Here is a 15,572-nt window from a genome sequence, read left to right on the forward strand (position 1 = left end):
ATAGTTTTAGTACTTTGTTTTATCATTTTCTATTTTCCTTTATTCCTTCATTTTCTTAGTTCGATTTTAGCAGCCGTCTGAACAGAACGTACGTCGTGTGTTTTTGCGGTATTTTTTTATATAGCGGTGTTTTTTAACAAATCTTTTCATTAAAACTTACAAAAAAAAGTAATAAATTTTTTACAAATCTTATATAGAAACAAAAAATTATTCAATAGAAAAAAGGAAGCAAGAATTAAACAAAATAATAAAAGAAACCAGTGAAATTAATAAAAAAGGTGATAAGAAATTACAAAATGAAAAAAAGCAGCAAATGTATAAATATAAAACAAAGTGATAAAACTTGAAAAAAGTTGTTTACACTTTTTCCATACAAAGGGCAATCATTGCAAAATTCCTATATTTTGATAAAAAAATTAAAAATAAATAATTAAAAAAAAGAAATGTTCAAGTTGTAAATGAAAATGGGAAAACAAATTATACCGAAATATTTTTATAAGGAAAAGTGTTGTGGTTGTTGTTGTTGTTGCAAACAACCCCTCTGCTTGTTTTGTGTTTTGAATAGATAGAATTGAAATTGGTAAAATAGGAAAAACAACTCCTCCCCTGCTTAGAGTTCTTATGATTTTGTAATTTTACCTTCTTTTATTGTATTTTTATTTCAACGATATGGAGACACAGGAAAACGTGCCTAGAATTAATGCTCTAGAAGTTAACAGCAGTTAGGCGGCCATGCAGCCAGGCAGGGAGCCAAAACAAATATGGAAATAACATATTCCCGTATTTGTAAAAAACTGAAATAAAAGCTTAAGTTTGTTATTATACCCTACAGCACTGTAGTGGAAGGAAGGTGTTAGATGTTTGGTGGAAAAGTTTAGCAATGGACTCATGATCATTTTATATCTCCCCATCTGGTTGGCTTTCCTTGAGTTTAAAAGTACAGCCTGCTAGGTATTTAACTCTTTGGGAACGAGACGTCATGGATTAGTCTATTGACTTACTCTACTGATTTATTCATATACTTCAAGACGTACTGGTCTAGAACTGAACTAGAACTGAACTAGAACTGAACTTGAACTGAATTAGAACTGAACTAGAACTGAACTAGAACTGAACTAGAACTGAACTAGAACTGAACTAGAACTGAACTAGAACTGAACTAGAACTGAACTAGAACTGAACTAGAACTGAACTAGAACTGAACTAGAACTGAACTAGAACTGAACTAGAACTGAACTAGAACTGAACTAGAACTGAACTAGAACCGAACTAGAACTGAACTAAAACGGAACTAGAACAGAACTGAACAAGTCTATGGAGTCTAGTAACTATTGTCTATTTCATATATCAATTTTTCATGCCGGGTGTAGTTTACCATATATTCGGCCATAGTCGACTATACTTTCTTACTTGCTAATCTTGTTGTTGGTGTACTTTTCATGGCGGATACCCGATAACAGAGTTTTGCAATGAACACACACATACACAAAAATAACAAAAGATAAGAATATGATTAAATTTCATGATAAAACGCTGCTAAAAGTTTTTATTTCTTTTACGATATTCTTTTCACTTTACTCCTCTCCTCTAACAAGTAATTTACAACACATGTTGTTGTATAAAAATAAATAAAAAACCCAAATAAATTATACAAAACTACGCAAAAATTAAAAACCATAAACTTGAAATTTTCAAGAAAAAATTCTTATTTTTTATTATTATTTTTGAAAATTTCATTCTTATCCACTTAATGTTTATAAATTGTACATTTATTAAAAGATTTTTTGCTTTGTTACTCATTTTCCAAAAATTACACAAACACCCCCCACTAAGCAGTTTGTATGTAGACTGCCTCTAATCATGTATCAATCAGCGGCAGCACATGAATTAAGAAAAAAATCTGTACCATTTAACCAATACTTGCACTGAATATGTAATAGTTTCTGTGGAGTAGAGTATGCGAAGCGTTTGTCTGCATTGCTGGGGGGAATAATGTTTGTAAACATTGCATTTTGCTTTTGTGGAAAATCTGGTTATTGTAGCAACAAAATTTTGTATGCATATGTGTGTATGTATAATGTATCTGTATTTTTTGAATTTTCTTTTTTCATCCTTTGTCCTTCAAAAACCAGCTAGTTTTGTTTATTCCTGTTTATTTTCATATTTTCAAGTATTTTCCGTATTTTCCTACTTGTTTTCTTTTATTTTTGTTTGTTGTTGTTTAAACAACACCCATTTGTGTTGTGTTGCTTTGTTTTCATTTGAAAAACGTGTTTTTATTGTAGCAATTGCCTTAGATTTCAATGCCCTACATCACTGAAATGAAAATCATACGTAACGTTCATAAGTTGGCTAAAGTAAGGTAAAATATTTATGTTTTAAATCTGTATTAATTTCCTATATTTTGATCTAACTCAAAGTCAAAAGATATGACAAAGATCTTTCACTTGAGAGATTTTAAGACTTACAAGACGAACAGTGTACTGTACAAGAAGTGAACTAGAAATGAACTAGAACTCTACTAGAAGTGAACAGAACTGAACTAAAACTGAGCTAGAACTAAACTAGAACCGAACTAGAACTGAACTAGAACTGAACTAGAACTGAACTAGAACTGAACTAGAACTGAACTAGAACTGAACTAGAACTGAACTAGAACTGAACTAGAACTGAACTAGAACTGAACTAGAACTGAACTAGAACTGAACTAGAACTGAACTAGAACTGAACTAGAACTGAACTAGAACTGAGCTAGAACTGAACTAGAACTGAACTAGAACTGAACTAGAACTGAACTAAAACTAAACTAGAACTAAACTAGAACTGAACTAGAACTGAACTAGAACTGAACTAGAAATGAACTAGAACTGAACCAGAACTGAACTAGAACTGAACTAGAGCTGAACTAGAACTAAACTAGAGCTGAACTAAAACTGAACTAAAACTGAACTTAAATAGGACTAAACCTAAACTGAACTAGTACAGATATAAACTTTAAATAGTAAAATGATGAAATAGTGTTATAAAATCGTTAAGTGTAGACTATCATTAAATCGTTTTCACTCGTCCTCACTTCCTTATTACTTTTCTGTTTCCATATTGTGCTACTGCACTTCAAATGTGTTTAATTTTTTATCACAATTATACAATGTTTTTGTTACTCTTGCTCCTTGTTCTCTTTTATTTTAGCTCTTTCGTTGTTTATAGAATCCTATATATACGACAATATCAACATTCATATAAACTGATTTATATTTCTGTATGTATTTCGAATATAAAATGTATCGAAACATGTATGTTATTGGCAATTATCGATTATTGACTTATGGTTTTTTTCCTTATACAAACAAAACCAAAATATGTATGCATTTGTTTCATTTCCAAGATTTGCTTTTGCTCTCTCTTTTTTCTTATCATAATTGGTTTAATAGAGCATTGCTACCAGTTCGTTGATTTTATGATAAACAACTGTTTAAGATTTTTAAGTCCTTGTTGTTTATGTATATTATTTCTAAGGGAAACTAATTTTGTGTCAAAATTATTATTATATTGGTTTTATTTCCTGATATTGATATGGCAAATTTTGCTATTTAGTTAAACACTACTGTACACAAGCTACAAAATATAAACCCTGACTTGTTTTATTACATATTTTTTATTATTATTTTTTTTTGTTTAAATGGTCCATAAATGATGTGTGTCACCTTTCTACTTGACCCATAAGTAGATGCGTTACACATATTGAGAACGAAAGAAAGAAAGTCTGTTCATACATTATCAAATGTATGAGAACTATTGTTATTGTTCTATATATATATTTTATTTCTAAAAGAAGTGCTTATTTACATAAATATAAATTTATAAAAATAGATTAATTTTTTCGCTAGCAAATTTTTTCACAAAAAAGTTCGGACAAAGAAAATTAAAGCATGTAAATTAAACTATTGTTTTTTAACTTGTTATATAGAATTTTAAAATATAACTTAAACTTAAGGTTAATTTACTATTTGTGTTTGTTATTTTCAACAGAACAAAGAAAACTTATTTTGTTTATAGAATTTTTGTAAAATTATATAAAAATCTCTATGAGTTTGAGATCATTTTAAAAGATTAAAAAAAAAATTGTATACCCTACACGATTATAGTAGGGGATGTATTATACGTTTGTGCCAATGTTTATTATGCAGAAAAAATATTGTTTCTTAAAATTATACTGATCGAACCAAAAAGACTTTGTGAGACAATAAAGACATATCCGTCCGTCTGTCCGAACAGCCTGGCTGTCCGTTTAAACCTTGCGCACAAGGTACAGGAAGCCATTTTCAAGATTGTTTAATGATAATGGATGAAGCCTTTTTAAAATAGTTGAAATCGGTCCATTATCTTACACGTCGTAAGCAATTTATGCACATGGAATTTAAAGTCCAGTATATGTGCACTTTGCTCAAGTACTTGAGCTATCTAATCTCTGACCATTGCTACCCATTTACTTAACCCCCGAGAATCAAAAATATCACTTCCATTTACAACCACGCAGATGGGATGACCTGTACAAGGATGAAAAATTCCATGGTATCTGTTGTATAAGATACGTAACATCCGTCATCTTTGATCGCAGCACACTTCTTAAATAGAACAACATCCGATACACTAAAGCTAGGTATACGCGCTGGCAACTACCCCTACACACAAACGCATTTCCAACGTTTAGTCTCACAGTCACTAGTCAGTGGGAAGTATCGAACTAATCCCGAAATATAGACTTTACCGTGCATTAGTCTTTTAACTGCAACTCACTCTTTCCGCGAAGATCCCGAATGAACTTCAACAAACTGACCAGCCAGGACAGAGTCCAGAGGGCACATGACAACTCGTAGTACCAGATTTTATGGTTCTCTGTTTCGATCCCATGTCAAATCATTCCGACGATTGATTCTATGTTAAATCGAAAGGGTTAAGTGACATCAAAAGCATTGTAATTACACCAAGATGGGGTTTTTTAAAGAGGTAACATGCCCCCGGGGGAAAAATATCAGGGCACTGCAATGTTCTTAAAACTGTTAACTAGAACTGGAATATTAAAATAAATTGCAAAGTCGACTAAGAATTTTTGGTCCATACTAGATGGAAGGGCAACTTAGATACTTATTAAATTGACAGATGTAGTAACAAGGACTCTGATAGGGGTTTAAATAAGTCATTGTTCACTTAGGTGGAGATTTTACTAGTAAATGTTACAATAGAAACAATAGATAGATCTGTAGGGAGTTATTTTGAGTTTTTTTTAGATCTGAATTGGAATATTTTAAGAAATTAAACTCGAATAAAACTAATTTTATAAATATGTATAAGTTTTTAGAATTACGAATAGAAAATGTTCCAAAGACTTTTGTTTTGAAATTAAATCGAAAATATTTAAATTTTTTGAAAATTTCTAATTTTTTTTCAAATTTTTTAAGTTTGAAATTGGCGTAAAATATATTAGTATTAGTTCTCAGGATTTCGAATCAAAAATATTCCAAAGGCTTATAGTTTAAAAATAAATCGAAAAAAAAATTTAAGTTTGAAATTGAAAAAAATTGTTTAAAAAAAATATATTTTTTTGAATACTCATGATTTTTAGATAATTTTTATAATTGTATACGAGCTAACGTAACTCTTTATTGAATAAATGAAGAAAGTTTAATTCAGACATGAATTTTATCATTTGATTAATGATATTTGTTCATTGTTTACAAGCTAAGGTAATCCTTTATTATATTAATGAAGGATGTTTTTAAACTACAATATGAAACTGTTTCATTAATGGAATGAAACTGGACTAATTCAATGAAAATATTTCATAAATGCTATGTGAAACTTTTTCTTACATTCCAGACATGAATTTTATCATTTGATCAATGAAATTTGTTTATTGTTTACAAGCTAAGGTGATTTTTTATTATATTATTGAAGGAAGTTTTAGTCGTTTTTAAACTCCACTATGAAACTATTTCATTGATGTAAAGAAACTGGACTAATTCAATGAAAATATTTCATAAATTCTATGAATCAATAATAATAATAATAAAATTGCACAAATCATTCGATTGAGTATCCACAAATATTCCACGATTAACTCCGCTTTCTTAAAGATTTGATAACCAATTTTAGTAGTTATTTACATACGGTTCTGTAAATGCTAATAAAAGCATTAATGATTTTAAGATTATTGCAATAAAATATTAAACAATTTTCTAACAATTCTTTAAAAACTGTTTACTAATTAAATTTTCTTTGTCTTTTTTTTAGAAATCAAATTTAAATTTACTGTTTAAAATCCAAAAAAAGAATATACTAAATATTTACTCATTGATTAAGGAAATAAAAAAATAAAAATAATTAACAAATCAAAACAGTGTTTAAAGTACAAAAAAAAACTCACAGTGAATTGATACAAAAAAAAAATAAAAATCCAACAACAATATACAATCAGCTATATATAAATTTTATACTTAAAAATAAATTAATAATAAATAAAACAACAGAAAAAAAAATAAAAAAGAAATGGGCAAATTACTGAGTTTATTGGCACGTGATGACTCAAACTGTTGCACAGCCAAGTCCTACGATGTCTTTTTGGATTTTGAAAATGCAGCACCCACGGAAACAGAACGTGAAATATATGAAGAGGTAGAGCGAGTACTCAAAGAATCAGAAGCTGTTTTAGAAGAGATACAAGTCTATAAGGTAAGTTATTCATGTTTTTTTTTGTCTTTAATTAATGAACAACTTATGAATGAATAAATAATCTTTCAAATGAAAATGTTTATATATTTTTTTCATAAAAAAATTAGTTTTATTTTGAATTTGTTTAATATTTTTTATAAAATTGTTTGTATATCTGTCTTGCGTTCCACCTTGTTTCTAGTAAATTTATTTTTAACAAAATTTATCTCTCTTATAATTATTCATTTGTGAATATATTTTAATAAGTCATTTCTTGTTGTCTTTTAATTTATACATTTTTATGATTATTTTTTTTCGTGTTTTTTTTGCGGGTATTTATGGTGACGTTATTTCTTCATTTTCATAGTGTGACTCACGTGCTTTACAAGTTATTTGCTTGGTTCTTTGACACTCTATAGACTGTTATAGTAGACTTAAATAAGATCACAGTTCAAAGAAATTATGCAAACGGAACATAAAAAGTCTGTCAATAGCATGACAGAAGCAGTTAATTCTTCAATCTTCTCTAACAAAGTAAGATTCTTAACCAATTTGAAATGCTTATCTATGAGTTCCCAACTTTAACATTATTTAATCTATTCCACGATAATTAGATCTTTGCTCGGAAAGATCCGTTTCTCAACTAATGTTTATCAAACCAGAATCAATTGGATCAATCAGATGTTTTTCTCACCAGGAAAGAAATTTGATCATCAAAATGTCTTTTAGTTTTTTTTGATAATTTTCAAATTAAAAAAACTTTGTTGAATTCTAGACAGATCTTTTGATCCCACATATCAGTACTGATTATTCTAAATCGAAAATTTTATGAGAAACTTCAGACTTCTTTCCTTACGATAACCGTTTGAGCAGATATTTTTTTGGAAGAGAATATTTCAGAAATAAAAGTAAATAGTCCAATCTGAAAAATGTGACTTATTCTGAATTCGATACAAATTAGACTTCAGATCCTTTTTCAGTTTCTTTCTTCCTTTTTACAGATAACCGTTTAAGCAGATACTTTTCTGAAAGAGAATATTTCAGAAATAAAAGTAAAAAGTTCAATCTGAAAAATGTGATTTATTCTGAATACGATACAAATCAGACTTCAGAATCTATTTACAGTTTTTTTCATCCTTTTTACAGTATATTATCGAGATACTCAGACATTTGTGGCTGCAATAGTCAATTTATCTAGTTTGTTGCTTTTGGAATACGACATGAACTTTATCATTTGATTAATGAAATTGTTCATAGTACGTATTTGATGATATATTCTTTGATGGAATAGATTCTGTATAGATTCAACATATTATAACATTGTTGCAATACAGGCATGAATTTTATCATGGTATGAATGAAAAAGGTTACATTAGTTTTTGTTTTTAAATTTGTTTTTTAGAAAATATTTCATAAATGCTATGAAACAATAACGTTAAGCAAATCTTTAACCTCGATTTCTTAAAGTTTTGTTAATCCATGTTATGAGTTATGTACATATGGTTTTGTGAATGCCGATAATAGCTTCGAATCTCGACGCAGTAGATATTACATTAACTTTTAGTAAGACAAATATCGATCAACGATCTACTCTCCAATTGATCGTACATACTTATACTTTTATAAGATCTTTTCCATCATTTGTAAGTCCATCTAAGGTCGGTGATTGAAATCTTAGTACGACACTGTGAATGTCGATCATAAGATCTGTTCTATCATATTTAAGTTCATCTAAAGTTTGTAATTGAAATCTTAGTACGACACTGTGAATGTCGATCAGCGATCAACGCTCCTACTAATCGTACATACTTATACTTTTATAAGATCTTTTCCATCATATGTAAGTCCATCTGTAATTAAAATCTAAGTACGACACTGTGAATATCCTATCAACGTTCTACGCTCTATTTACATCTTTTTGCTTTTATTAGAACTTTGCCATTATAAGCAAGGTCGGCGCTGTAAATGTCGATCAATGATCTACGCTCTTATCTTACATACTTATACTTTTAGATCTTATGTTTTCCATAATACGTAAGTCCTTCTAAGGTCGGTGATTGAAATCTTATTAAAACAAATATCGTTCAACGATCAACTCTCCAATTAATCATACATACTTTTATAAGATCTTTTCCATCATATTTAAAAACATCTAAAGTCGGTGATTGAAATCTTAGTACGACACTCTGAATGTCGATCGTAAGATATACATATAGCATATCTCAGAGGTGGTTCTATCTATATTCTGTTTAAACGAATCATCTTTTAAAATCCCACAAAAGATTTGTTAACGATCTAGGATTAGACCTCCTATGGTGCATGTTTTAATAAATAGTTTACTTTTGATTATGACATCGAACTCAGCATGCGGTCAATTCTAGATCCGTTACTATGCCTACCATAGTCAGTGTGGTAATGTAATGGATCGTGTACATATTGCTCATTTTATGTTTCTGAGGTAATACGATCTACGTAAAGTATTTTATGAGTATTAGAGGCTCAATAAGAAACTAAAATCTTACTGATCGTCTTTATAGAATTTAGTTTATTTTAAAAGTATTTTCCGTACAGCCCCCTCCAAGTCGTTCTAAACTATTCAAAATTTCATGTCATTACTAAATGACAATTAAAAATTCTCCATAGTTGTTGCTGTCGCTATCATACGTCATTATATCAATTTCATTTAAAAAAACAAAAACATTAGTTTTTATACACACAACTACAGCTACAAACACATAAACTTATCTCTTTAAAACTTTAACTCTCTCTCTTTCGCTCGCTCGCGCATTTGTCACTTATTCATTGACATTTGAGGTTAAATTTCGTACATAGTATTTGGTTTAATATTTATTAATTTTAACACTAGTATTTGATAATAATGATGAGTTAATGACATTTGTTTTTTATGTTGTTCTGTTGTAATTTTATATTAATTTAATCTTCGTCATCATTATTATTTTTATTATTATTGTCAGCCCTAAATGGATGCATTCCTCTTAAGAATGAAAATCAAATGTTTAACATTCATTTTTTTATGTTATAACTAGTTGGTGATGTGTTAGTTTCTTTTTAAACGTAAATATTTGTCTATAATTGTTTGTGGTTAATAATAATTTAAATATTTTATTCTTTTTGAATTGTTAATATTGTTAATATTGTTAATGCTGTTGTATTTATACCATTTTTGATTTGATTTGTTTTTGTAAACATTAAAAAAGCTTTTTTAGGGAATGAATAACAATAACATTTTTTATGGGAGTTTTTTTTTATTAGAAATTATAATAAAAAGTCTATTGACTTTTGTTTTATTTTTATAATTTTCTATAGATTTTTTAAAAAAAATTATTCTTTATCACGCGATAATTTTAAATTATAGTTCTCGAGCTAAACAACACCATTTCCAATTATATAAGAAGAATATTATAACGAATCATATATTCATTCTGATCCAAGCACTCTTGCTGATCGTGCGATTAACATAGGCTTATGATCGCCTCTAAGATGTTTATGTCTCCTATGTGTGGAGGTTGTTGTTGTAACAGCTTAAACTATACAATAATCTAATTAGGGGGTTCTACATCAATGTCCTAAAAATTTAGCTACTTCAACTGCATGTGTCCATAAATCCATTGGACAGAGTGAAGTAGGATTGACTGAGCAGTTGAATATGTGGTGGGTGTCATGAGGGCCCTGATCACATACAGGACATTCGTTGGGGACGGCACGGTCTATACGTGACCAGTAGGCATTGTTGCTCCATCCCGAACTTAGTTGTGCCTTGCGACCCCGGAATTTATTGCATCTCTAAGAATGTCATTCAAAGCTGCCGAATACGAGCACTGATCCAGTGAATCCTGCACATATCTTCATATGTTCTTCTCGTATATACGAAAATCCTTCCTTACATGTCTCGGGGGAGTATCCAACTGAGTGATGTTAAAATTGGGATGACTCCTCCGATGAACTATTTGGTCAACATGACGGATTGCCTAGCAAATAGAGGCGCTTATCGCCACTTATCTGCCCTGAGCCATTCTTTGGTATTCCACAACATTACGTCAGACAAAGATGCGTATCGTGGGTCGAATCGGAATTTGCTCGCCACTGATCTCAGAATACTAATGGGACTACTCACGGGACACTGTGGTCTCAAATATCATCAATTCATCATAGGAAACGCCACATCGAAGCTATTCAGATTCTTTGGATGTCAGGATGAAACCTCGAACACATATTGTGCAACTGTCCAACACTAAGGACTCGTCGGCAAAAATAAATATTAGGTGCTGCAACACTAGGCCCGAAGGATATTTTTAACCTCTCACCAAGCAAATCTGTTATTTTCATACCTGTTTGGTGAACCTACGGGCTGCACAAAAGACCCAAAATAGGATCGCAGTACTTAACGACTCTCTCTAATCTAATCTATCTAAACCCTTTTAATAGTTAAGAAAACGCAATTGTTCTCCTAGCTAACTTCTAAGTCCTATGTATCGTTTGGCAAATTAAGTTTTCAAAATCAGTTGACAGAATCGTCATATTTGTCATTTAAACAGATATATAAATTTAATGGCAAGTATATCTGCATATGGTCGTCAAAGGGTTAAACGACGATACATTGTAAACCCAGCGACAATTTAATCAACCGAATATTTTTTTCTTCAAGACCTCTTTAAATACTAGCACAAGACAGAATTCAAAACTATGATCTGCGAGCCAACGAAATCCGTGATGATCTTTGGTTATACCAGTTTTAGCACCTCTATATCCTGACATTGTAATGACACAAAACTGTTCATCAAATTTAAGTAAAAATTTTCTAAAATACAGTTGAAAATGATCATAAATTTCCAAAATCTTTCCAAATTTTGTGTAAAGCCAACTTCTTAGAGATAGGAACCCAATGTTTCTTTTAGCCATGTAAAGTACCTTCATTATCAAAACTTATTTGATATCCTTAAACATTTGTTATTTTCTTCATAGTTTATTGTGATTTTCCTTAAAAAAATTATAGAAATTTAAAATTTTGTTAAACTTTATTATATAATGCCATTTATTTGAACCAATTTATATGTCACCCCATTAAGCCATTAAATTAAACCAACATTTATTTAAACAGAATGATTTTTTTTCCAACAAAAAGCAAAAAAGTAGTAAGAATAATAAAAAACAAATTTAAGACTGAAATTGATGTTGCAATTTATAAAGAGGAATTATAGTTTTGTGTTACATTTCAGTTACTAGCTGTTGTTGTCCCGGTTATTTGATTTTTTGGCGCACTTCCAATTTCAAGTGAAAATAAAATGCAGGATAAATGTAAAAAAGGAAATCTGCGAAAAAAAAACAAAAACATAAATTTTGTATCATGTCTGCAAGCTACTAACCAGGTTTTTACACTGCAACTAACTGCTTTAAACAAACTTCATATTATTGCTCACTGAATATCAGGCTAACTCATGTTGTGCAGCAGGGGAAAAACAATTTTTAATGATGAATAAAAGAATTTGTCTGTCTGTCTCTATGTTTTCTGTTTAATGACTTTTTTACCCTCTTCCTCTGTCTCTCTCACTCTCTTACACACTGCTGCTTGACTTAAATTGCTACTGTCTATAATGAAAATAAAGTTTTTTTCCAGTTTAAACTTTGAAAAAAAAAAAGAAAAATCGCAATGAATGAAATGAAAATTAACTTTGATTTAAAAAGTCTTTACAGACTAATGAATACTATTCTTGTACTAGCTCCTAGTTTGGCATTAAATAAATTGTAAATTAAACTGAACTGCAAACTACTAGAGATTTTAGAGTTATATATATTAATATAGAACCTAACCCAGCAAAAATAAAATAAATTACTTCCAAAATAATAACATTTATCACCACTTCAAAAGTAGTAATTCTTATAATTACTTCCTGAGAACGACTTCAGATGTAGTGCATTTGGAATCAAATAAAAAGAACATTTCTTCTATGACTAGCTTGTGTTAGAATCATCTCTTCAGGTCTTTTTCAATACTTCCATGAAATAAATTCTACTTTCTTTTCGCTTCTTTGGAAGTTCTTTTTTTTTTGCTGGGTTTATTTAGGTGTTCATAAACTGTTGTTGTTGTTTTATGTTAAGTGAAACTATGTCACCAGTACAGCGAGTCTGATTACATAAAGTCAACAACATGCTGCAAAAAAAAAACAACCTTTTCAATCAGTTATTTACAAATGTTCTACAAAAAAAGTATTGAAGAGCGAAAAAAAATGCAAAAACCTTTAAAGGGTTTAAGCATTTTGTGGTTAGGTTTGCTTTTAAATGTGTGGTATGGTTATTTTTAAATTACTAAAATCATTTTATTTAGATTTAGAAACTCACACTCATAAAATTAAATTTGTCTTATTTTTAAAAGATCATTTGATGAACAATTTCTACAAAAAGGGGAAAATTCTATTAAAAAACTAAAAATTGTGCGAACATTTTTACAAAAAGATGCATTTTTCGAAATTGTATAAGTTTTCTATAAGAAAAATGAGTTTTTGAAAATTTTCTATAAGAAAGATAATAATAATAATTATATTATCATTAAATAAAACTACAACTATTTAATAAAATTTAAGTAAAATTATAATGTAATTCACGAACTATTTTCATAAAAAAATGAAAAATTCGTGTGGAGAATAATTTTTAACTAAATTTGAAAAACGACGAAAGATTCGTGCAATGCACGACATTTTTCGTATATATTAAGCATAAACTTTTTTTCAGTGTAAAAAGAAGATAATTTTTTAAAAAAATTGCTCTATGAAGAAGAGATTTTTTTTTCAAAAATTTTCTATTAAAAGTGAATTTTTAAAGAATAGAAATTTTATAAATTTTTCTATAAAAAAGAGTATTGTTACAAAAATGTTCCATAAAGAAGATAATTTTTTTCAAAAATTATCATAAGAAGATTTTCTATTAAAAGAGATTTTTTTTTAAAGTTTTCTATAAAAAGGAGACCCACTTTTGTAAAATTTTCTAAAAAAGGACAATTTTTTCAAATTGTTCTATAAAAAGCAGAATTGTTAAAAAAATTTCTATTAAAAGATAATTTTTTTAAAATCTTTGCATTTTCTGTAAAAAAGAGACATTTTCTAAATTTTTCTATAAAGAAGAACTTTTTTTCAAATATATTCTATGAAGAAGACAATTTTCCAAAATTGTTCTATAAAGAAGACTATTTTTAAAATTTTTCTATAAAGAAGACAATTTATTCAAAAATGTTCTATAAAGAAGACAATTTTTTCAAAAATGTTCTTAAAGGAGAGAATTTTTCAAAAATGTTCTAAAAGGAGAGAATTTTTCGAAAATGTTCTAAAAGGAGAGAATTTCTTTTCTTGATAAAGAGAGAATTTTTTCAAAAATGTTCTAAAAGGAGAGAATTTTTCAAAAATGTTCTAAAAGGAGAGAATTTTTCGAAAATGTTCTAAAAGGAGAGAATTTTTCGAAAATGTTCTAAAGGAAGAGAATTTCTTTTCTTGATAAAATTAAAATTTTCCATAAAGAAGATATTTTTTTCTAAAAAATTATTTTAAAAATAATTTATTTTAAAAGTTAGAAAAGAGATAAAATACATTCTATGAAGAAGATAATTTTCCAAAATTGTTCTATAAAGAAGACTACTTTAAAAATTTTTCTATAAAGAAGACAATTTTTTCAAAAATGTTCTAAAAGGAGAGAATTTTTCAAAAATGTTCTAAAAGGAGAGAATTTTTCGAAAATGTTCTAAAAGGTGAGAATTTTTCGAAAATGTTCTAAAAGGTGAGAATTTTTCGAAAATGTTCTAAAAGGAGAGAATTTTTCGAAAATGTTCTAAAAGGGGAGAACTTTTCGAAAATGTTGTAAAAGGAGAGAATTTTTCGAAAATGTTCTAAAAGGAGAGAATTTCTTTTCTTGATAAAAGTAAAAGTTTGAAAAGAGAATTTTTCAAAATTTTTCTCTAAAAAAGAGAATTTTACAAAAAATTTCTTTAAGAAAGATAAATTTTTCATTTCAGTACCATCCTGTATGTATATGGAAGGAACCGTAGGCTACGTTTTATTTCAAAATCTTAAGTGGGCGGGGTGCTAGGCCCACATCCAAAATATGAACTAAAAAAGTTGGATATCTCAGCTAGAGTCCTCAAAATTTGTAAGGATAATTGTGACACCCATATGAAAAAATGGGCGGCCTAGCTATAATGGGCGTGGCACTTCCAATATAAAGAAAATCTTAGAGAATCCAACAGTAAGATTCCTCAAATTTATTCGGAGCTACTTTAGTATGTATCTTTAATGTTTAGGACATAAAATGGTCGGACTATAAGTTGGGGCATGGAATTCTCATATGATTTAAGCATTAAAATTCGTTTATCTGAGGAAACTATTATAGAAAGAATCCTCAATTTTACAAAAACTACTTTGACATTTATGTGAACATTTGGGTAATAAATGAGTGGGCCAGGGCCGAGGTACCTCCCATTTAAAATAAAAAAATGCATTTATCTAGGTAACTATTGAAGCTAGAATCTTCAAATTTTGTACTAAGAACTTCAACATCCATTTGAATATTAAAGGTGAAAAATGAGCAAACTTACAATTACAAGTAATTGGTTACTGGTCAATTACACATTACAGGTAATTGTAATTAAAAAAAAACTACATTACAATTACAAGTAATTGTAATTGATCATGTGATAAATTACTTAGTACAATCATTAACCCTAATGCGTGGTCGCATATGCTTCCAAAACTTTGGACCAATTCCTAAAATTGAAATTACTTAGATTTTTCTATATGTAAATTATTACTTAAGATGTTTTTCTCTGACTGTATCACAACACTATTTCTATCAACAACTTACTT

At 28.8% G+C, this 15,572-nt stretch overlaps 1 protein-coding gene and 1 long non-coding RNA gene across 2 annotated transcripts in view; both read left to right on the forward strand.

The window, feature by feature from the left end:
* Nucleotides 1-66: 66 nt before the first annotated feature.
* Nucleotides 67-6,336, forward strand: LOC124420145. The gene is made up of 2 exons (XR_006941070.1): nt 67-168; nt 6,292-6,336. It is a non-coding gene; the product is annotated as an uncharacterized LOC124420145 (long non-coding RNA).
* Nucleotides 6,337-6,421: 85 nt separating this feature from the next.
* Nucleotides 6,422-15,572, forward strand: part of LOC111677272 (CYFIP-related Rac1 interactor B) — a 57,582-nt gene continuing 48,431 nt past the window's right edge. The window contains exon 1 of the mRNA XM_046951640.1: nt 6,422-6,729. Coding sequence (XP_046807596.1) covers nt 6,547-6,729 — 183 coding nt within the window. The 5' untranslated portion in view covers nt 6,422-6,546. The remainder of the gene's footprint in view (nt 6,730-15,572) is intronic.

Source organism: Lucilia cuprina, chromosome 5 (assembly GCF_022045245.1).
Source record: "Lucilia cuprina isolate Lc7/37 chromosome 5, ASM2204524v1, whole genome shotgun sequence".
Lineage (NCBI taxonomy): Eukaryota > Metazoa > Arthropoda > Insecta > Diptera > Calliphoridae > Lucilia > Lucilia cuprina.